This window comes from Capra hircus, chromosome 15 (assembly GCF_001704415.2).
Source record: "Capra hircus breed San Clemente chromosome 15, ASM170441v1, whole genome shotgun sequence".
NCBI classification, from domain to species: domain Eukaryota; kingdom Metazoa; phylum Chordata; class Mammalia; order Artiodactyla; family Bovidae; genus Capra; species Capra hircus.
Genome location: NC_030822.1, coordinates 37,913,366 through 37,936,072, shown reverse-complemented (window position 1 = coordinate 37,936,072; position 22,707 = coordinate 37,913,366). Strand labels below are relative to the sequence as shown.

General features: G+C 50.0%; 1 protein-coding gene across 6 annotated transcripts in view; it reads right to left on the bottom strand.

The window, feature by feature from the left end:
* TUB (tubby bipartite transcription factor) overlaps positions 1-22,707 on the bottom strand; it is a 91,607-nt gene that overhangs the window by 21,865 nt on the left and 47,035 nt on the right. For 2 of the 6 annotated variants that reach the window (XM_018059493.1, XM_018059495.1), the window contains exon 1: positions 3,175-3,416. The exons of the other annotated variants lie outside the window; for them this stretch is intronic. In XM_018059493.1, coding sequence (XP_017914982.1) covers positions 3,175-3,212 — 38 coding nt within the window. In that variant the 5' untranslated portion in view covers positions 3,213-3,416. Of the gene's footprint in view, positions 1-3,174; positions 3,417-22,707 lie in introns of those variants that run through there. 6 annotated transcript variants of the gene reach the window in all.

The following is a 22,707-nucleotide window of genomic DNA, read 5'->3' as shown; positions in this document are numbered from 1 at the left end:
ACATGGTTGCTCTTCAGGTGCACTCCCCACTCTCCAGGAGTTCACGGCTGGTGAAGGAGGCGCCAGGCAGCGGCCACAGGACGGTGCAGAGCACTGAGGACAGGGCTGGCCATCATTCCCTCCTCCAGTACACCTGCGGGCAGCAGGCTTTCCTGACTCTCACTGCTCCTCCTTCAGCCCATAAAACATAAAATCATGAACCAGGGACATTTGATACTCCTCAAGAACACAGGTGAAGGCAGAATGGCAGAAATAAAAATCAGTAGTTGCAATAATATGGAAAAAAGCCAAAAAAGTTATAACAGTTGTTAACACTTTATAAACTAAATGGCTCCCTTCTAAGTCAGAATGTGAGGTTAATCCATGATCATTACAAATTGAGTCACAATTACCCTTAAGAAGATTATCACCAGCTGTCACAGCTTCAAAGAAAATGAGCCAGGTCTGGGCGATGCAGGTGCAAACCACCACTGAGGCAGCAGAACCCGCACCAGGAGAGCTAACAAGATATCGACCCACCTCTGGTCCCCAAGCCAGATGATACCCTCCAGTTCCGACACGCTGTGACACGAGGGAAACCTCACACCACAGCACGTGCACACCCGCCTCTCCATCTTCTGCCCCAGTTTCCTCTGCGATCAGGCAGGCATGTGGCTATGACTGCGATCAGCAGCCCTGTTAGTGCAAAAGGCAATTTGCACCTGCTCCTCTGAGCCAGATCTCCTCATTCTGGAAGTCTACACCCGAGTCCAATGCTTTCCGAGGCTCACAAAGGCTCAGAAAGACCCCAGCAGGGTGGGAGACACCGACAACTTCTAACCCCAGCTCACCTCCAGCTAAACACCTACCCTCCCTGCCACAGAACAAGAGGGTGGCAGAGCGATGGGATGGTGAACAAGGCAGGGCCACAAGGGGGCCAAGATGTTCCTCGGGGCTGGGCTTCAGGGTGGCAGGATTCTGTGCTCCAGATGGAGTGTGTGGGCTCAGGAAAGGAATGAGGGGATAGGGTGGTTGGGCCTGAGCTGGGGCAAGTGCCAAATCCCTCTCTGCAGGATGCCAGTGCCTGGGGCTCGTGGGAAGACTGAGCATCTCCGGGAGACAGCCCCATCTCCCTAGTGCCCTCTCCCCTAGAGGCAGGCTTAAGCCTCCCCAGTATGAGGCCGACTTTCTCTAAGACCTGAGCACTCCCTTCACAAGTTGCTGGCTCCTGGGAGAGGCTCCCCTGAACCATGATCTGGCCTGGTCCTCAGCCTGCAGATCCTAAACACGCCATCACATCCCAGCTCTACGCGCTGCCCCGTTTCTCCCTTCCTCCTAAGTCAGTCTGTGGCCACCACCCTGCCATCAGCACCCTGGGCAGGTACTTCCACAGCACTCACAGCCTCTAATCGCACAGGTACTGCCCAGGCATCTCTGCTGGGTGGTTAGAAGAGGTTAATGATACTCTGTGGGCTGCAGTGTCTTCTACAAAGTCCTCAGCACACACGTGTCAAGAAGGCCAGGATGCTCCGGAAACTACTTGCACCCCCAGCCAAGATGCCCTGTGCGGGGTGACAACCCTTCTGAGTCAACAGAGCCCCAGTCCCCTAATGGGACTGTCTCCTGGTCTACGTGTGACTGCATGTGTTCACAAGAAATCCTGGGTTGATGTGTGTGTATGCACACACGTGTGTGTGTTGGTGGGAGGGGCACCCACAAATTCTAACTTGGGAAGCCCTGAAGCCCCCAAAGAAGCTGAGATTAGAGACCACAACAATTTTCAGGAGAAAACTGTGAAGTCTCAGGCCAGTGACAGGTGCTTGTTTGTAGCAGGATCTACTTTTAACAAGCCTCAGGCAGTTTCAGCTGATTTCCATTTGGATGCTGTCTGGACAGACTCATCGAAGAGCCCTATCAGAATTATTTTCTATTAGTGACTGGAATCAGGTCTCTTTAAGAGCAGGCTGTGTTACAGGGAGGTCTGGAGTCTGTGTCTGCCAGCCACAAGCGTGTGCACCTGGGCTGGCAAGAACATGGTGGACCTTAGAAGTCCAGCACCCCTTTTACACACAAGCCTCTCAGGGGAGGCCTGGAGAGAGCCCCGTAGCCCATGGCAACCAAGGAGCCAATGGGTGGCCAAGGATTTAGCGCTGCCATGGCGATGAGCTCTTCTCCAGTGGTAATGGAGAGAATGGAGTAGAGTGGATGGGGAAAGGCCCGCACCTGTGCAAGCCCCAGGGACCCCCCCCTCCCCCACCCCAACCTCCACATAGGCGTGAACACTCAGCTGTCCTTGGGACACACCACAGCATCGGGGAACACAGGCAGACCATGCTTCCCTGAGTATGCCCCGGGTTCCTAGGTTCATTCTCTTGTGCATGTGAAGGCAGTTCTCATGTACTGAGTTGGTTTGTATGCAGGTGTTTAAACCAGTTAGCAAGTGGATTTCTGTGTCTTTGATAGATACCAGTGGTACTTGTGTGTGAGTAGTGGGAAGCAGGTATTCCCCCAAATACAAGATGTGTGTGTGTACAGATAGGCAGGAGTGCACCTGTGTGAGCCTGAGAATCGGTGAGTGTGTGCGTGTGTGTACATGCGCGCAGCAATACAAGATGCATGAATATAGAAGCAGCCTGTGCTTTAGGTTCAGAACGACTGTCTCCAGGAATTCATGTTCTGACTGTGTGAACCGACCAGCAGGAGCGTCCTTGGTCCAGTGGACCTCCGATGGGTGCATGTCTGCAGATGTATGTGTGTGTGCACGCGGCTATACTGGCGTGTGACCAGTATGCTTGGCCTAGGAGGGGGCTCAGCACGGTTAACTCCCTCCCCAGGCAGCCACATGGCGCTGCCCGACCCAACAAGGCCCATACAGGCCCAGAGCACTGGCCTCTTCCAGCAACCCCGGCCGGTAAGTGGGGAGGGCAGAGCAGGCGGGTTCACTGGGGCCCCCAAAGTTGGGGTAGGAAGGCCCAGCACCTCCAACCCGCACCCCTAGGGTAGGGCCAGATGGGGAGGGTACAGCTGTCCTGCGCCCCAGCCCTGCATCCGCAACCAGCCCTGCTCCCGGAGTTCAGAGTGGTGGGCATCCCGACCCAGTACCCTCGACCCTGCCCCGAGCTTTCAGCATTGAAGGGTGGTGGGCTAGACCAGCGCCCCGGGGGGAAGTGAAGGTGGGGGCCGGCGCCCGCGTACCTGTAGGGAATCCAGTCGGAATGCGGCTTGGAAGTCATGTCTCTCGGGGGCGGGGCGGCAGCTGCGGCTCGGAAGGCCGGGGCCCTTGAGGGCCGGCGCGGGGGCCCTGCTCAGCTCCCGGGCCGCCCAGGGCCGCATCCTCCCGGGCCGGGGCGCTGGGCCCCGCCGAGGCCCGCGCTGCACGCCAGGGCCCCGGCCGCGGGTTCGGAGAACGACTGCTTGCGCCGCGCGATGGGCGAAGCGGCGGAGTGCGCGGGGCCGCCACGGGCGTGCGCGCGCGTGGAGGCGGGAGAAGTCGCCCGCGCCGCCCCGCGCCGCCCCCCGCCGCCCCCCGCCGCCAGAGGGGCTGGGGCCCGCGCCGGGGGCCCGGCCTTGGCGTGGCAGCGGCGGCCCGCCCCCGCCTCCCTCGCCCCGCCCCGCCCCCGGCGGAGACCCCACCCCCAGATCGGCTCCGGAGTCCCAAACGCCCCCGCCCCCCTCACAGAAAGCGCGGGTCCCCTGGCTCCGCGCAAGTGAGAGCGCCTGCGCCCACTTTGGGTGAATAGAGGCGCTGCCACTGGGCGGGTCCCCGACCTCCAAGCCTCAGTTTCTCCTTCTGTAAAACGGGGATAATTCTAACACATACCTACCTACCTGAACTACCAATCTCCGCTAAGGGAAGGGAAACCGTTGCTTAAATGGGGTGAGGGAGAGAGAAGTAGGGGGTGGGATCTAGTTGTGTAGGAAAGCAATGATGCTCCAAAAGACCGAAAGAGGTCCAAGGGGACCTTCAGGTGCCGAGCATGGAGGTTGGCCTTTCCCTCTCCTGGCAGCTCCAACCGCCTCCCCGGGGAACCTTCTTTCTTCGGGTTTAGTAAAGGAGGTTATCTTCCCACTGCGGAGGAGTCCTTCCCCTCTAAGCTATCGCCGTCAAGACAAGGATAGCATTCAGTCTAGTGCATCCTTAGCCCTTAAATTTTATATTATTTAATCTCCACAACAGCCTTGAGAGCCAAGTGGTTGCTGCTGTTTCCCAGAGAATAAAGCCTAGGGAAGGCTAAGATGTCCAAGGACAGAAAGCTCCCAGCGATGGAGCTAAAAAGGACCCAGCGTCTCTGTCTTCCAAAGCCCTAAGGACCACACTTAAACGGAGGCAAAACCTCTCAACAAAGATGACCCTACAGTCTCTGAGCACTGAAGTGGTCTTGGCTGTGACAAGCACTGAGTTCAAAGCATGTTGAGGTGAAGGGCAGCCAATCCACAGCAGGGCTGGCTGAAGCTGGGGGAGACCTGGGGATAGCGGAGGGGTCTCCACACTGCAGGTGGGTGTTCTCACGTGCACGCTGGATTCAGCAGTGCCATCACCCAGGCAGGCCAGGGGAGTGTCCCTGACTGCCTGGCTAATGGCAAGAGCCTGGGAGGGCAGCCCACTGTCCTCCCACATAGGAGGGCCTCTACAGCCGCCCTGGGTCCACAACCAGGAGACCCCACCCCAAGACTCTCCCCACTATAAAAACAGCAACCAGGATCTTGGCGGGGTTGGTGGGGGGGCGTTTGCTGAGCATCAGGTGCCAGCTATATAATTTGTGTAATCCTCACAACCACATCATGCCCATTTTATAGCAGAAGAAACAGGCGCCGAGAAGACAAAAGATCTTGCCCGAAGTCACACACCTGGTCAATGGTGAAGCCAGGATTCACACACCAGTGCCCACAGCCCTTGTCCTTAGCTTCCTCCTGCCTATCACAGTTCTTGCAGTACACACATACACACACACACACACACACAGACAGACATATGCATGCCATCTCCCTCTTCAGGCTTCTGGCTAACAGGGCGGTCAGATCCATCACTGTCTACTGCAACATCAACGCTCGCCAAAGGCTGTGACCTATGATTATTTATCAGACTCCAAGAGCTATCACTGTCAATGAGAACAGAGAGCAGACAAAAGAAAAAATTCACCCCAGAGTAGGGTGCATTGGGGAGAAGGTAGGGTGGTTTCCTTGTCTGCTGGGACCCTTGGCCTGGGCCTCTGTTTTCACTTCTGTCGGGTTCAAGAAGGACTGCAGAAAGGGGCTGGTCCCTGGCCTGGAGACCAAGGCAGCACAGCCTATCACTACCCAAGGCCTCTATCTGTCAGGACCTGTGGACAGAACACTGCCTAGAAGGAGGAGGTCAGTACCACTCTCTGGACCATCAGCAGCTACCAACCACTTCAGAGATGAGCTGAGAAGACTGCCTCTTCAAGAACTTCAGGCTACTTTCCTCCTTTTTTCCCAAATTATCTGACACCTTAAAGCAATCAGAATCAAGTTGGAAGGTCTCAGGAGCCTGGAGTAATTGAATCTATTAAATAGACACTTTAAGTTCTGTCCTAAGGGAGCATAATCTGGAGGCAGAGTGAGGTGCAGAAAAAAGTTCTCCATGTCTCTTTCTGTGGAGGTTGTGTGCACCCATGGGATGTGGGGGAGCCAGAGGGGCTGTGTGCCATGTATGTGTGAATGTGTGTGTGTAAGGTATCCCTGCAATCATAATGGGCCTGCACAAGAATATTTGTTTGTTGATATGTTGATGTGTGCGCATGAGAAGGATCTAAGCATGTACTTCTGTGAGTTCTACAGGGATGTGTGAGTTTCACACTCAATTCAGAACTGGTGATGGGTTTTGCTGCTCAGATGACTTCCCTGGTTGACATTTTAAGCGTATGCCCTTGGCTTCTACTAAAAAACCACTCCAGAAAGGCATGAGAAGAATATTGTGCTAGACTGCAGTTAAAATACAGCTGTGCTGTACAGTGACCTTGAAGAAGTACCTAAGCTTTTAAAATTTAGCCCAGGAACAAGGGTATCTCTACTGAAACAGAGCAGCCCACACGCCCTCCTCACCACCTGTCCCATTCCTCAAAGATGACATATTTGCTGTGAATTTAAATTCTCCTCATGGCATGTTAGGCATTTTCAAACATGGTCATGGCTTGTCAAGGGAGAGGAAGAATACATGGGGACAGAAACAGCCTGAAGGAACCTTCACCAGCTGCCACCCACCTGGAAGGGACCCTAGCGCAAGTTCCCAGCAGTAAGGCTCGTTCAGTTAAGGAAGAAGGTGAGCATGTTGGCACCTTGCTACTTCCACGTGGAATCCTAAATTTTCTGTTCCTAATTTAACAGTTTGAATGTGGGCCACCTTGCGTCAATTTTGGAAGCAAAAGGATATGAAGAATAAATGAACATCGATTCAGATTGGGCACCAAGTCCCGAGGTGTCCTCCCTGCTTCATAGCTTGGCACAGTACCCTTGTATTCTGAGGAAGACAGTGCAATCGGCCAAACATCAACTCGACCCAACGGGGCTCAAGGGTCCTTGCAGCAATTCAGCAGGTGTCAGGCTCAACCCTGCTCTCAGGGAGCTTTCAGTTTGGCAGGAGAGACAGAAAGCACCAACACGCCGGTATCACAGTCCAGGTATACAAAGTGCTGGGAGCAGCCAGTGATTCTAAAGGGAGGGGCATCAGGTTAGGATAAGCCTTCTCTGAGAATGAGAAAGGATGGCAGTTGAATTGGGCCTTGATGGATGAGGAAGTTTTTTGTTTTTGTCAGCCAGGGAAGTCCCCAGGAGGGTTTTGATAGATGAGGAAGGAATGGGTGAAGTTTAACAATTCCTGAGAGTCTATCACTGGCTTGGCATGGTTCTGGGCTCTTTTCCCAAAGGGCATTCTAGACAGAGAGGATGACATGAGCAAAGGCAGGGATGTGAGAGTCTGTGACCAAGGCACGTGAAAATCCAAGTGCAAATCACCTAATGTGGTAGCATGTAGGTGAGTGGTTTGGTGTGGCAGAAAGGCCTAAAAGTTAAGGTAGGACCAGTTCACATGGTCCTCAGAGCATCCGACTGGCGGGCTTGGATTTTATCCTATAGCCAATGGGGAACCACTAATGGGTTTTAAGCCAAGGGTAATCCAGTCACTGTGGACAGTGACTGCAGCCATGAAATCAGAAGACGACTGCTTCTCTGCAGGAAAGCGATGACAAATCTAGACAGTGTGTTGAAAAGCAGAGACATCACTCTGCCAACAGAGGTCCATACAGTCCAAGGCTACGGTCTTCCCAGTGGTCATATACGGTTGTGAGAGCTGGACCGCAGAAGGCAGAGCGCCAAAGAATCGATGCATTCAAACTGTGGAGCTAGAGAAGAGTCCTGAGAGTCCCATGGAGAGCAAGGAGATCAAACCAGTCAATCTTCAGGGAAATCAACCCTGAATATTCACTGGAAGGACTAATGCTGAAGCTGAAGCTCCAGTATTTTGGCCACCTGATGCAAATAGCCGAGTCATTGGAAAAGTCCCTGATGCTGGGAAAGATTGAAGGCAGGAAGAGAAGGGGGTGTCAGAGGATGAGATGGCTGGATGGTATCACCAATGCAATGGACATGAACTTGGGCAAACTTTGGGAGGTGGTGAGGGCCAGGGAAGCCTGGCTTGCTGCACCCCATAGGGTTGCAAAGAGTCAGACATGACTGGGGGGCAACTGAACAACAGCCTGCCCACGTGTACCTTTTAGAAAAAGAGAACTGGGAACAAAATGGGGGATAAAGAAGACAAGCCCAGAGGTACTGAAACCTGCTAAATGGTGGATGGGGAAGTCCAGGGCAGAGATAAACGGCCCTACACCAGGGACCAGTGCTTTGCAAAGCTGTGGGGCAGACATCATGGCAAGATGGCAGCACATGTGTGGGCAGTCAGAGAAGCCCTCTGAAATTCCCATTCAAACTGCAGAATATACAGAGACCACTGCTCCATTACACATGATTAAAGTGAGATAAATAGGCTTACTGGTGTCTGTGAAAAAAAATGTAGGGTAACCACTCATAGAATTAAAAGCAATATGTCTATTTTCCAAATCACTGCAGAAGAGCATAGCAAATAAAAATCTTCAGAACAGAAATGATCACAGTCTAGGGATTTCCCTGGTGGTCCAGTGGTTGAGCCTCTGTGCTGCCAAGACAAAGAATACAGGTTCCGTTACTGACTGGGGAACTAGGATCTGACATGCTGCACAGTGTGGCCAAAAAAAGAAAAAAAGTGATTATAGTCTAAAGGAAACAGAAAACTCAGAAAGTATAAAACAGTGTAATGGTGAGGAAGTCAGTGTCAATGAGTGCCTATAAGACTGGCAGACGTGACTATCATTTGTGGAGGATACTCTCTATGCTGGGCACCCTCTGTTTCATAAAAGCAAAAGGGTGATGAAATGGAACTATGTAGTTGAGGCTCCAAGGCAACAGATATCACATTCCAGGGTGAGGTGGAACACCACCGAATGTGACATGGAGAAGAGGCTGTATCATTAGCTGGCACATCTTTGATACATATAAAATAAAACAGTCTGAAAAAAAAAAAGGTTGTTGGAGGTTCAACAGGAATTTTAGAGAGAGCCCCCAGGGTCCAGTGAGCCCTGAGCAGGAAGGGTGGAGAGTACTATGTCCTTCAGGTGGAGCTTGATGGAAACCCCTATGAGAGCTTAGTGTCCGACTCTTTCCAACCCCATGGACTGTAGCCCACCAGGCTTTTCTGTCCATGGGATTCTTCAGGCAAGAACACTGGAGTGGGCTGCCATTCCCTCCTTCAGGGAATCTTCCCAACCCAGGAATTGAACCTGGGTCTCCTGCATTGCAGGCAGATTCTCTACCGTCTGAGCCGCTAGGGAAGCCCAGGATGGGGCCACAGTGCTGAGGCATCTGAGTCACACCTGCCCTGATGGCCAAGAGGGTGCTGCTGCCCCAGGGTCAGCCTGTGCTCTCAGGTTAGTGGGGTGATGGATACAGTGTGGGCCCTAGCACAAGGAACAGGTGTGACTGTCTTAGATCCCAGGCCAGAGGGACCCCTTGTCAGGGGAGGCCACCGTGGGGGAGGGGATGAGTCCAGCCGCTTTCCCAGGGCCTGAGAATGGGTCCATAGGGTGAGCCATAGAGCGGAAGCAGCAGCCACATCAAAGGAGCTGTACTTGGGGAGACACCCCAGTGATGGAATGATCGCCAAGAATCCACAAAAACACCCCACGCAGAGAGATAGCCCAGAGAGTGGGACACCAGCTCATCAGAATATCGTACTACAAGCAGCAGAATATCACCTACAAGCAGCTGGCCTGAAGCAGGCTGGGGTGGACAAGAGAAGCTGATGTTATTCTGGAGTTCAAAGATTTTTTTAATCACAATAGATAGAACATACTAATGGCTGACAGGACAACCTTTGGTTACCTGGAAATGGCCAGAAGTCATGGACTTACCTTCAATTTCATCTAGGTTTTGGGGAAGGGGAGGGGGTTGGGGGAAACAGCCTTGAAGAAAAAAATTAAAGAGACCATGGGAGACAAAAATAAAGCTGGCTTTATGATTCCATCTCATGAGTCATGCCTATTCAACCCAACAGCTACACATGGCTTCTCTCATCTAATCCTCACAACACTATGAGGTAGGTACTATTATTATCCCCATTCCGCGGATGAAGAAACTGAAGGTTACGTAACCTGCTCAAAGCCCCACAGATAATAAGTGAAAGAGTTCAAACTCAGGCAGCACAGAGTTCTAGAGCTCACAGCTCAATGGCTATCATTTAGAGACAACCCAGTGATGAGGGCTTAGCCCTTTGACTCATTAATTCCTGTCCTAGAAATTCAGCCAAGGGAGAGATGTACTGGAGCCGAAGTTTATGTACAGAGATAGTCATCCCAGCTTTACTTCTATGGGGGAAATTGGCAGGAATTGGGCGGGTGGGGGTGGGGTAACAAAATGCGTGTCATCTGGGACTTGGTCAGGTCAATGATTCTACATTCACAGGATGGATCTCTGAGTATCCTTTAGGAGGAATGTAACTACAGAGGAACAGGTTTATGAGGTAAGATACAATATCATAGGAAAGTATAAGATCCTACAAAGAAGCTCCACACTAACATATGCACACATGGTCTCAGAAAAAGTTGCCCAGGGTGAGAAAGACACAGTCTAGTCCATCAGCAAAGCCACCCTAGGACCACCTTCCAGGTGCTGGCTTCCTCTTAACTCTAGCTTTTGGCTCCTTAGATATCCTGTTGACCTCTTCATAGCACAGACAGCACCCTGCCAGTGTGGTTAGGGAGACAGACAGTAAACGAACACTTGGTACACAATGGGTTTAGTGAATTAATAAATAATATTCTTAAAGCTGTACAACTGAAATATCCTTAATCGTCCTATGTAGTATGATCTGTTACTGAGATGGCACCCAGGTGGCCACCCTCCAGTCCACCTGGGCACTAAAAATGTTTGCAATTTTGAGCCAGGTATTGAATGATTTATCTTGGACAGGGTGGGGAAGTGTGGGAAGGAGGCTTAATACTTGCTTTTGGCCCCGTTTACCAGCTCCGCTTTGATGATCTGCTGAGCATCTTCTGCTCCGAGAACCCAGACGCGGGTGGGTTGTGGCTGGGGGACCCAGAGCCAAGGCACAGGGTCTCTGCCCACTTCCGCACAGGGCATCCAAGGAGCAGAGGCTGAGGTTAGAAACAGGAAAAGGCTCTGAGGAGGAGCACCCAGGCCCCTATGCTCAGCCTGCAGGAGGGGTTTATTTTATCAGTGTTATTGAATTTGCAGATAAGCAACAATGAATTAAGCTGATCAGGAAGAGAGGGAGAGAGTTCCCATTTGTTCATAATGCAAGATTTATCTAGCAGAGCTCTCTCCTTTGTCAAACAGAGAGCCACTGCCTTTATATCCTCCAGCAAAGAACATTTTATTTTGTAACCTTTCAGAAAACCTATGAGTTTGCGGTTTTGACCTGTTTTTTTTTTTCCCCCTCATCTAAGAAAACCATGGTTATTTAAAATGTGAGATGCATTTTAAACAACCCTACTCTGAATGTGCTAACCCATCTCTCTAGCAAAGGAATCAGACCCTGAAATTTAAACTATTTTCAAAGTTTATTACCCAAGCTGAGTGCCGAAGAATTGATGCTTTTGAACTGTGCTGTTGGAGAAGACTCTTGAGAGTCCCTTGGACTGCAAGGAGATCCACCAGTCCATTCTAAAGGAGATCAGTCCTGGGTGTTCTTTGGAAGGACTGATTTTGAAGCTGAAACTCCAGTACTTTGGCCACCTCATGTGAAGACTTGACTCATTGGAAAAGACTCTGATGCTGGGAGGGATTGAGGGCAGGAGGAAAATGGGACAGCAGAGGATGAGATGGCTGGATGGCATCACTGACTCTATGGACGTGAGTTTGAGGGAACTCCGGGAGTTGGTGATGGACAGGAAGGCCTAGCGTGCTGCAATTCATGGGGTCCTTAGGAGTCGGACACGACTGACTGACTGAACTAAACTGAACATACCATCTTTTCGCTCCACGGCCCTTCTCTTTTGCTGCTAATGGTTCATAAATATCAAATTCTAATCAGATTCTAAAGCTACCAGGTCACTGAAGAAGCAGTGTCCTCTAAGGGAAGAGCTATGGGACTGGAATGAAGCTGTTCTACATTTCTGTCTCAGTTTTCCCATCTCTGAAATGGGGAGAGAAGTCACCAAGACCTATAGAGGCAGCAGGTATAGGAGAAAGAACACCAGACCCAGAATTCCAGTTCTGGCTTTGCTGTTAATATGCTGTGTGAGTTTGAGTATGTTGTCGCTCTGTGCCTCAAGAAATTCAGGGGGTGGGATGTTCTCCAAGGCTACCTTCCAGCACTACACATCTCTCTGATATTTTAACTCTTTACAGCAGGGCTGTTAGGAGACAAAAGAAGGGGATTAGAATTTGTCCAACTCTGAAATAAGGATAAAAGTCTTGCATTTTACAAAAGTAACACACGGCAGTGAACACACACTAGACTTGAACTGAATTCCTGTCTTCTCTGTGCTGCTAACTCATTGGGTAGCCAAGGACCACTCGCAGCGCTCACCTCAGTTTCCTCATCTGTTATGGGGGACAGTGCACACCTGGCCTGCCACACAGGGTAAGAGAGACTGAACGCAGAGAAGGAATGCGAACCTGCGATCACTGTGTTCCAAAGCACCACGGAGATGCGACAGCACGTAGTAATTAGAGCCTCCACTTATTGAGCCCTGGCGCGGAGCCAGCACTGTGCTGAGCGTTACCTGTATTATCTCATTGATTGCTCACAGCAACCCCGAGGAGCTATTACACGAAAGGAAGCATAAGCTCTACGGGTGGTCACAGCAGCAAGGATTTACTTGCCTTGGCGGAAGCCTGGACCCATCTCAGAGGAGGATGAGAACAGGCAGTCCCAGTGGCTGCTGCCCTGCCTGGGCTTTGCAGGGAGGAGAGAGCTGCTCCACCTCAGCATCCCCGAACTCTGGGCAGCTCCTTCTAGACTTCCTCAGTGAGACAGTGCCTAGGGCTGGTGGGGCTGCGCAGGGTGGAACCCACCTATGTCTTTCTCCAACTCCAGGCTGCTTCCGACCTCTCTGCATCTCTCTCCCTGATTCTCGGTCCTCCTCCCAGGCCACCCTCCTTCATATCTCTGCTGCAGGCACCATCTCCCTGCTGCTGCAGAGCTGGCCCCTTCCATGGCCTTAAGGCTGGCATGGGGCAGGTGGCAGGGAATGAGGGGCCCTGCTCAGCAGGACAAGGCCCTGGATTTTGGCTTGATCTTCTGAGGCCAGCTGGCCCTGTCCAGGCCCTCATACTCATCACTACTTCTGGGATCTCCTTGGAGATGGGCAAGCTGGGCTGGCCCTCAGAATGGGCTTCAGAGGTCTCCTCTCCCAAGCAGGCAGAGTTCAGAGAGGTGTTGTATGTTCCTCTGGCTCATGTCACCCTCCACTCTTCTCCAGCTTCTTGGAACACCTGATCCAAAATCTCACAGGCCTCCCTACTGGGTCCCACCTCTGCATACTTACATCTCAGCCTGTCTGGTTTTCATGGGTGATGGGTACCCATTTCTCTACCTCAACCCAACCTATTTTTTACTTTGCCCCATCCCACCTCTTGGCTCTGACACACTGTAGGATCTTCCTGGGGACCCCCACCAGAGCAGGTGACTGGATACTTGCTGATACTGTTGGCTGACATCCTCGCTCATCCAAAGATACGTTTAGTGTCTTGGATGTTGGGAGACCTGCATCTAAGTCCCTGGCCTCCTTCCATGACCATCGACAAATCTCTTCCCAGTTCTCCTGCCCTCGATGTACCAATCCGGAGAAGGCAATGGCAACTCAGTCGTGTCCGACTCTTCGCGACCCCATGGACTGCAGCCTACCAGGCTCCTCTGTTCATGGGATTTTCCAGGCAAGAGTACTGGAGTGGGGTGCCATCGCCTTCTCCGAGATAATGTCTAAGGCCCCCAGTATCACTGGAGTTCCAGTATCCAGGGCCCCGTCTGACAATTTACATGAAAAGAATGCACATTTCTCACCTCCCACTCTAAATGCCCTGGGAGAGCCGAGTAGGGAACACTTAGAGCAGGTTCACTTCGCTCTCACATCCTTAAGCAAAAATATAATGAGCAGAGACCATATCCCTCAGCTGGTTGCACACCCAGAAGACACATGGGAGATTCAGAATGCACCCTGGCAATGGATCTGAATTCCTTCCTTCCCCAGAAAATGAGTAGAGGTGATAAGCATGTACAAATAACTCAGTAGAAAAGTCAACAGACAAGTCCCACAAAAACTCCAAATGACCACAAGGACACAGGAAAAACTGGAACCATGGTATTTCCTCCCACCACCCCACTGCATGAAATCCATCACCAGGTCCTGTGGCTATGAGCTCCTAAGTATTTCTTCAATTGGTCCCCTTCGTCAATCTTCCCACCATTTCCCATGCCACCACCCTGGTCCATGCTACGTCATCTGAGGTACATGGGATCACCTGTGCGCTTCAGGTGTCCACTCTGGAGCCAGATCTGTGGCTTCAAACCAGGCTCTGCCACAAACTCCGTGTGTACTTGGAGACTTAATAGTTAATATACAGAAACCACTCAGAACAGCGCCTGGCATGTTGTAAGGAAATGTATGAGTTAGCTGCTATTACATAATGAGCTGCACCCCCTTTCCCTCTGGCTCTCCTGCAGTCTGTTCTCACATGGCATTGAGAGTGATCTCTCCATAATGCAAATCTACCATTGCACCTGCTGCGTTAAATCCTTCACTGACTTCCTTGCTTACAGACCAAAAAAAAGAAATGTTTAAATGTTCACATAACCGATCAAGTTTCCATTCTCCAGCCATACTGGTCTGCTTTCAGACAAGCGAGGCTCACACTCTCCCAGCCTCAGCAGAGGCTGTCTCTTAGGTCTAGAACCTACCCCCCACCCTCCCCCCCTCCCGTTCAAGGCTCTATTGCTGAGACCTAGGGTGAGGGTTCAGATGAGATGGAGCCAAACCAACTACCTCAATTTTTAAAAGTTCCTGAAGGCGACACTGAGGAACAGTCATTCAGTTCAGTTCAGTCACTCAGTCATGTTCGACTCTGTGCGACCCCATAGACGGCAGCCCACCAGGCTCCCCCGTCCCTGGGATTCTCCAGGCAAGAACACTGGAGTGGGTCAATGAATATTCGGTACTAATTTCCTTTAGGATTAACTGGTTTGTTCTCCTTGCAGTCCAAGGAGTCTTCTTCCAAGGAATCAAGAGTCTTCTCCAACACCACAGTTCAAAAGCATCAATTCTTCAGCACTCAGCTTTCTTTATAGTCCAATTCTCACATCCATACATGACTACTGGAAAAACCATAGCTTTGACTAGATGACCTTTGATTGCAAAGTAATGTCTCTGCTTTTTAATATGCTGTCTAGATTGGTCATAGCTTTTCTTCCAAGAAGCAGCATCTTTTAATTTCATGGCTGCAGTCACCATCTGCAGTGATTTGGGGGCCCCCCAAAATAAAATCTGTCACTGTTTTCATTGTTTCCCCACCTATTTGCCATGAAGTGATAGGACCAGATGTCATGATCTTGTTTTCTGAATGTTGAGCTTTAAGCCAACTTTTTCTCACTTTCACCAAGAGGCTCTTTAGTTCTTCTTCAGTCATTAGTCTACTATATTAGAAAGTAGAGTCATAATTTACATTGTTGCAAATAGGATCAACCCAGAGAATCAAACCTGTAATAATTTACATTATTGCAAACGGCACTCTGTACTGGGTTCTTGAGAAAACTAAAGTGGATCAATGAGAAAATCTCTAGAATAAGAAAGTTCAATAAAGTCACCACATAAAAAGATGAAAAGAAAACAGTCAATATTTATTTTTTATTATAAAATAATAATCATTTACAGCTTGAAAGATCTCTCATATATAATGGAAAGATTATGTGTGAAATGTTTTAAAATAATATTAATGAAACTTATTTGTGATCCATATGAAGAAATTTATGCAATATAATTGAGATTTATAAAAAGAACTTGAATGGAGATTCCTACTAAGTGACTGTTCAGTTCAGACTAAGTGACTGAACTGAACTGAATATATTCCTACCTGATAAGAAGAATATTTTAAAAATAGTAATTTTTCCTAAATTAGACTTCACTTAATTCAAAGCAAAAATTGAAGGGAATTTTGAAACTTGATAATGTGTAGGCATTTCTTAAGATTCCCTTAGGTGATGACCTGAGGAAAGGAGGGCACAGGCCAAGACGGTCTGTGAACCAGGCTTCTAAGCAAGAAAGGCAAAGGAGTCACTTTGCCTTGCTGACTAGTGCCAATCAGCAGTGTTCCTAAAAACAGGTCATCAACAAGGATCTCCTGTAGAGCCCAGGGAACTCTTCTCAACACTTTGTAATAACCTACATGGCAAAAGAATTTGAAAAAGAATAGATATATGTATATATACATAACTGAATCACTTTACCATACACCTGAAGTGAATATAGCATTATAAATCAACTATACTCTGCTCAAAATTCTCCAAGCCAGGCTTCAGCAATACATGAACCGTGAAATTCCAGATGTTCAAGCTGGTTTTAGAAGAGGCAGAGGAACAAGAGATCAAATTGCCAACATCTGCTGGATCATGGAAAAAGCAAGAGAGTTCCAGAAAATATATATATTTCTGCTTTATTGACTACGCCAAAGCCTTTGACTGTGTGGATCACAACAAACTGTGGAAAATTCTGAAAGAGATGGGAATACTAGACAACCTGACCTGTCTCTTGAGAAACTTTTACGCAGGTCAGGAAGCAACAGTTAGAAATGGACATGGAACAATAGATTGGTTCCAAATAGGAAAAGGAGTATGTCAAGGCTGTATATTGTCACTCTGCTTATTTAAGTTATATGCAGAGTACATCATGAGAAACGCTGGGCTGGAAGAAGCACAAGCCAGAATCAAGATTGCCAGGACAAATATCAATAACCTCAGATATGCAGATGACACCACCCTTATGGCAGGAAGTGAAGAAGAACTAAAGAGTCTTTTGATGAAAGTGAAAGAGGAGAGTGAAAAAGTTGGCTTAAAGTTCAACATTCAGAAAACTAAGATCATGGCATCCGGTCCCATCACTTCATGGGAAATAGATGGGGAAACAGTGGAAACAGTGGCTGACTTTATTTTTCTGGGCTCCAAAATCACTGCAGATCGTGACTGCAGCCATGAAATTAAAAGACGCTTACTCCTTGGAAGAAAAGTTATGACCAACCTAGATAGCATATTCAAAAGCAGAGACATTACTTTGCCGACTAAGGTCCGTCTAGTCAAGGCTATGGTTTTTCCAGTGGAAATGTATGGATGTGAGAGTTGGACTACAAAGCTGAGCACTGAAGAATTGATGCTTTTGAACCGTGGTGTTGGAGAAGACTCTTGAGAGTCCCTTGGACTGCAAGGAGATCCAACCAGTCCATTCTAAAGGAGATCAGTCCTGGGTGTTCACTGGAAGGACTGATTTTGAAGCTGAAACTCCAGTACTCTGGCCACCTCATGCAAAGAATTGACTCATTTGAAAAGACCCTGATGCTGGGAAAGATTGAGGGCAGGAGAAGAAGGGGATGACAGAGGATGAGATGGTTGGATGGCATCACCGACTTAATGGACATGGGTTTGGGTGGACTCTGGGAGTTGGTAATGGACAGGGAGGATTGACGTGCTGCGGTTCATGGGGTCGCAAAGAGTCAGACACAACTGAGCGACTGAACTGAACTGATACTCTGACATAAAATGAAAATTTTTTTTAACAAAGAGGATTCCTAAATTTTGTCTTACAAAGCAGTTGGGTCAGTGATAAAATTAGGTGTCTATTCTGTACCTCAAGTAAGTGCTTTTAAGGGTAACTGGCTAATAAGAGGTGAGGTGTTAGTTTTGAGGTACCAACTTTGAGAGAGTGGGCAGTGAGAAGCAGGCTCCTGCACCAGAGCACAAAGACCTAAGGGTGCAGACAGACTGGGCCCCTGCTGAGGAGGTGGGAAGGCTGCAGGGCTGGTGGTGCATGTTCAGAGGATGTGTGGGCTGGGCCTGCTCCCTCGACTCCACCCTACACAGGATGCTGCCAGTAGGCTCCTGGTCTCAGGGAATCCCATAGTTGCTGAGTGATCAACTGCGCCAGCTACACCCACCCTGAGGAAGCACATCTATCACCATGTGGCCATCCTGCCCTGCCTCCCAGGACAGTAGGTGAGGGGCAGTGGCAAGGGGAGTTGGTGTTACCACCTTTTTTGCCTATTTCACCCAATCAATGGGCCTCTTTTTCATTTTCAGAGCCGTGAGTTGAGCACACAATTCAACTGATCTGTGTTAATGCCCAAGATTAGGGCAGCCTGGGATAAACTATTTTCCTGCCCTTGATTCCTCTGGATAACCCAGGTAAAAATTATCTGGAGGAAAAGAAAAGTAAGTAAGAAAAGCAAAGAAAATTCTGATAATCATGGCTAATAAGAGAAGGACCAGTCCCACTAGATGTTAAAATATATTATAAAGCAACACCAACTAAAACAGCATGCTGACAGGAATCTCACATGAAATTTCAGTGGACAAAGACAGGCAACCCAGAAACATACCCCGTTTTCTCTAAGAACTTAAATATTACCCAAAAAGTACTAAACAAGAAAATAGGAATGCAAAATTGTGATGACGACTGTATAAAATGACGTGTACATGGGGTTATCCGGAAGGGGAGAGGGAAACACTCCAGAGCCTTGAGATTTCGGCTGATTTTCAGGAAGGAACTGGAGTTACCACAGCAGGCAGTTTACACTGAGAAAGAGCAAAGAAAAAAAAAAAAAAATCTAACAATTCAGCAAAGCAGGAAGTATGCTGGGATCTGAATTCTAGTCACAACTTCTCACTGATGAATCACCTGGGACTAGGTCTTCCCCTTTCTGGGCCTCAGTCCAACAATTCAAAGATAAAGGATTAACATAGATGACCTCCACTGGCCCTTCCAGCTCAGCCATTCTTCTGGGATTGACAATCTTGAAAATCATCCCCCATTTCTGGTTTCTACAGTAGGATATGATGGGAAAAAAAGAAAGACCCTCAGACCTTTCCTGACCCAAACTGCTGAGTGACACTGGAGGTTGGCTCTGTTCATCTGAGCATGGAGACTCCCTCTGCAGCCAGCCCTGTTAGTCTCTGGCACCCAGAGATGAGTAAGACATGGTGCCAGCCTATGAGAATCACAGGGCAGTGGAGGACACTGGTGAACACAGGCACAACAAGTGATAATCCTGAGCAGAGTGAAGGTCTGGACCAGTGGGGTCCAGCACTGTGGGGGCATAAGGGGGGGCAGTAGAGTCTGGCCAAGGGTCAGGCAGAGCTTTGCAGCAGAGGCACCACTCAGGCTGGATAGAGGTTTAATGAAAAGGAGTAAGGGAGACACGGGAGGCAGGAGAGCACTGGGGTGGGTACGTGGCATATGGAATGAATGGGGAGGTTATTCGGGGCCAGGCTGAGGTCTTGAATCTCTTAGCAGCAACAGGAAGTTGGGGAGACACACAGTCCTGCTTGTAAGGGAGATCACAGGCAGCCCCTGGAGCAGGGTCTGGGGTGAGGCAAGAGGGATGCAGAGATACAGGTGAGTGGGCTCTTCAACAGCCCAGAACAGAGGGGCCTGGCCTCTGGCTGAGAAGGGGACCAGGGTGAGTGGCACAGCTGAGGTGAGCCCACTGAGAAATGGCTCGGGGCAGGGCACACAACCAGAGGGAAAGCAGGGCCTTTGGAGATAGTTTCTGAGGCCAGGCTGCCTCAAGCTTTTGTGTTTGGAGTCTTTTTTGTTTTTTGGGTTTTTAGGGTTTTTTTTGGCTAATAATCCTGGCTCCGCCATTTAGAGTCATGGAACCCTGAACTATTCATGTAACCACTCTGGCCTCAGTCTTCTTATCTGCAAACAATTGCAACTACTTCTTAGGGATTTCAGGAGATTAAGTGATTTAATAAATGAAAGCCTTTGGAATAGTGCCTGACATAGTAAGTGCTCCATGAGAGGCGATGATGACAATGAAGATGATGGAGGAATAGCTGGAGGTGGGGCAGGGATCCCCACAGGAAACACAGTGGGAGAAGAGGTTTGGGAGGGGGGTTGGATACGTGAGCGTCAATTCAGATATGCTAGGTTTGCGTGTCTGTAGGACACACATTTTGGGCAAGTGGAAGAGCATACACAGAGGATGGGCCAGGAGATGAGTTCAGGGAGTCTTGAGGGAGGAGGCTGAGGGAGAGAGGGCAGAGAGGTTGCCCCACGGGAAGATGCAGAGAAGAGGCTGACAGAAGAGGGGGATTTTGTGGGGGTGAAAACCATCAGAGTGAAAGCTCCCAGGGCAGGGATTTCCTCAGCTTTGCTCCCCAGATTATCCCCATTACCCAGGGCAGTGCTGGAACAAAGCAGATCAATATTTCTTTGCTGGGTATATAAATAAAGATAATCGTCCCTATCTACTCCATATATTTTCTTAGGCACAAAGTACTAACAGAAGCTAATGTTTATTAAACATCTACTATGTGCAAGGACCTGTGCTAAAAACCACATCTATGGGGTCTCACTGAGTTTTTATTGTAGCCCTACACGGGAGGTAATATCAGTGTTCTCATTTTACAGACCAGGAAACAGGTTTCAAAGGTAAAGCAACTTGCCCGAGTCACACAGCTAGGAAGGAGCAGACAGGGTCCAAACCTGGGAATTTGTGACTCCTTGACACTGGTTGAACAGGATGGGAAACTGGGAAAGGACAGCCCATCAGCAACCCCATCGCACTGACTCCCAAGTGCCCCATAAAGAGTGACAGTTCCTAGATCTTGCTGGAGGAAGGGGGAGGCAGAGGTATAAGCCAAAGATGCAGGACCTAGTTAGCATAAGACTGGTGGGGTAAGGCCATCGACAAACCAATCTCTTATGCAGCCAGATGCTGGGAGGACAGAGAAATCAGATCAGGAAATAAGAGCGGAGCTGCTGGAGTGAGAGGTACAGAATGAAGGGCAGAAACAGAGAGAGGGAGGGGTCCTATCTTTACGTGGTGATGGCTTTGTGCATGTGTGAGTGTGTGTGTGCCGCAGAGAGGTGACAGGTTACACAGGTGCCCAGAGGATCCTGGCAGGTCCGGACAGGTCCAGGGGTGTCCTGGGGGGAAAGGGACTGAGGGCCATTTGCCAAGTGCAGGGACTGCACACCTGAATGGGGCGAAGCTTGTGCAGGTGTCTTCACACCCCTTCAGATTGCTTTTGTAACCACTGCTGAAGTCCCCAAACACCAGCAGTTATTACTGGTGTAATTTACAGGCCAGTTCCTAGACCAAGGACTCCAGACCCAGGGATCATGTCTGATTCTGGCCCCTGCTGCATGCCCAGTACAAGCACAGCACCTGACAAACGAGCACATTTTCCAGAAAGGGATACAAACAGTCACATAGGCTAGACTTGCCCTGGATCTCCAACTTGCAGGTGATAGGCTGGGACTCAGGACCCTGGAATCCTCTTGCCCCAGGGCTGTGGTGCCCAGAGCAGGGGTCCTGGAGGAAGTCAGAAGCAGTTTCAGCCCGACTCCCAGATGTCTGGATCCTCTACATGGTCCTCCTGCCTCCAGAAAACAGTCCATCCCCTGGTCCCCTGTGCACAGTAATGGACCAGGCCTGGGATCAGGGCTCGGGCACAGGCAGCTGACCACACGGAACTGCCTGCCCGCTCCCCCCCGACCCCCACGTCCTGACCCCATGCTGGGCCCCTCCTGCCTCCCTCCTTCACTGTGCTGCCTGCCTCTGGTGATGCTCCTGCAGGGGAAAGGCGGTTCCCTGCTGTGCCAAGCAAGACCTCAACCCAATCCTGATCAGACCTGCTGGCTCTGCCACTCTGGGAACTCCCAGTGTGAGAGAGAACTGCTGAGGGCCTGTTCTGCCCCTGGCAGGACCCTGGAGCCCCACAGGTCCCGGGGCCTCAGGCCAGTGTCCGGCTGTGCCCTCCCTCCTCAGCCAACTCAAGGATAACACGTTAGCCACAGACTACTTAGCCACAGCACCAGCTGGAGCGCTAACCACCATGCATATACTCGTTCTCTCTGTGATCCTGGGGTCACAGACGTGTCAGCAGTCACAGAAACCACACTGTCACATATGAATGGGCCTACTACGTGCATGAGTGGTGTGAGTGCTTTCCACGCATCATTGTGACTCCTCATGTGATTCTGGATTTGAGATGTTAATAAACCCATTTTTCAGATGAGGAAACAGAGGCTCAGGAACTTGCCAAGATTTAACCATCCACTGGGTTGCAGTCCATGGGGTCGCTGAGGGTTGGACACGACTGAGGGACTTCACTTTCACTTTTCACTTTCATGCATTGGAGAAGGAAATGGCAACCCACTCCAGTGTTCTTGCCTGGAGAATCCCAGGGACGGGGGAGCCTGGTGGGTTGCCGTCTATGGGGTCGCACAGAGTTGGACCCGACTGAAGTGATGCTTTTGAACTGTGGTGTTGGAGAAGACTCTTGAGGGTCCCTTGGACTGCAAGGAGATCCAACCAGTCCATTCTGAAGGAGATCAACCCTGGGATTTCTTTGGAAGGAATGATGCTAAAGCTGAAACTCCAGTACTTTGGCCACCTCATGCGAAGAGCTGACTCATTGGAAAAGACTCTGATGCTGGGAGGGATTGGGGGCAGGAGAAGGGGACAACAGAGGATGAGATGGCTGGATGGCATCACGGACTCAATGGACGTGAATCTGAGTGAACTCCGGGAGTTGGTGATGGACAGGGAGGCCTGGCGTGCTGCGATTCATGGGGTCACAAAGAGTAGGACACGACTGAGCGACTGAACTGAACTGACTTAGCAGCAGCAGGGCTAAACTCACCATAACCCACGGGTCAGATTAACGCAGAAGCTGAGGTTCTGTTCCAGCTCTGCTCCTGGGCTTTGCCAGTGCACCTGCTGCCCCCTCCCCTCCCCCACCCCTCCCCCACCCCCGGGCCCTCCTGCTGAGGGCAGAAGCCCACCTGAGACACACATGGCCCTGCTCTAGAAGCTAAAAGAAGCAAAAGGAGGGAAACTGGCATTTGTTGAGCAACAACTATCTGTGCTGAGCACGTTCATACATTCCTCTCTAATGCAATTCTTTTGAATTCCTCTGTAATTCAACCACCCTAGAGTGAATATCCC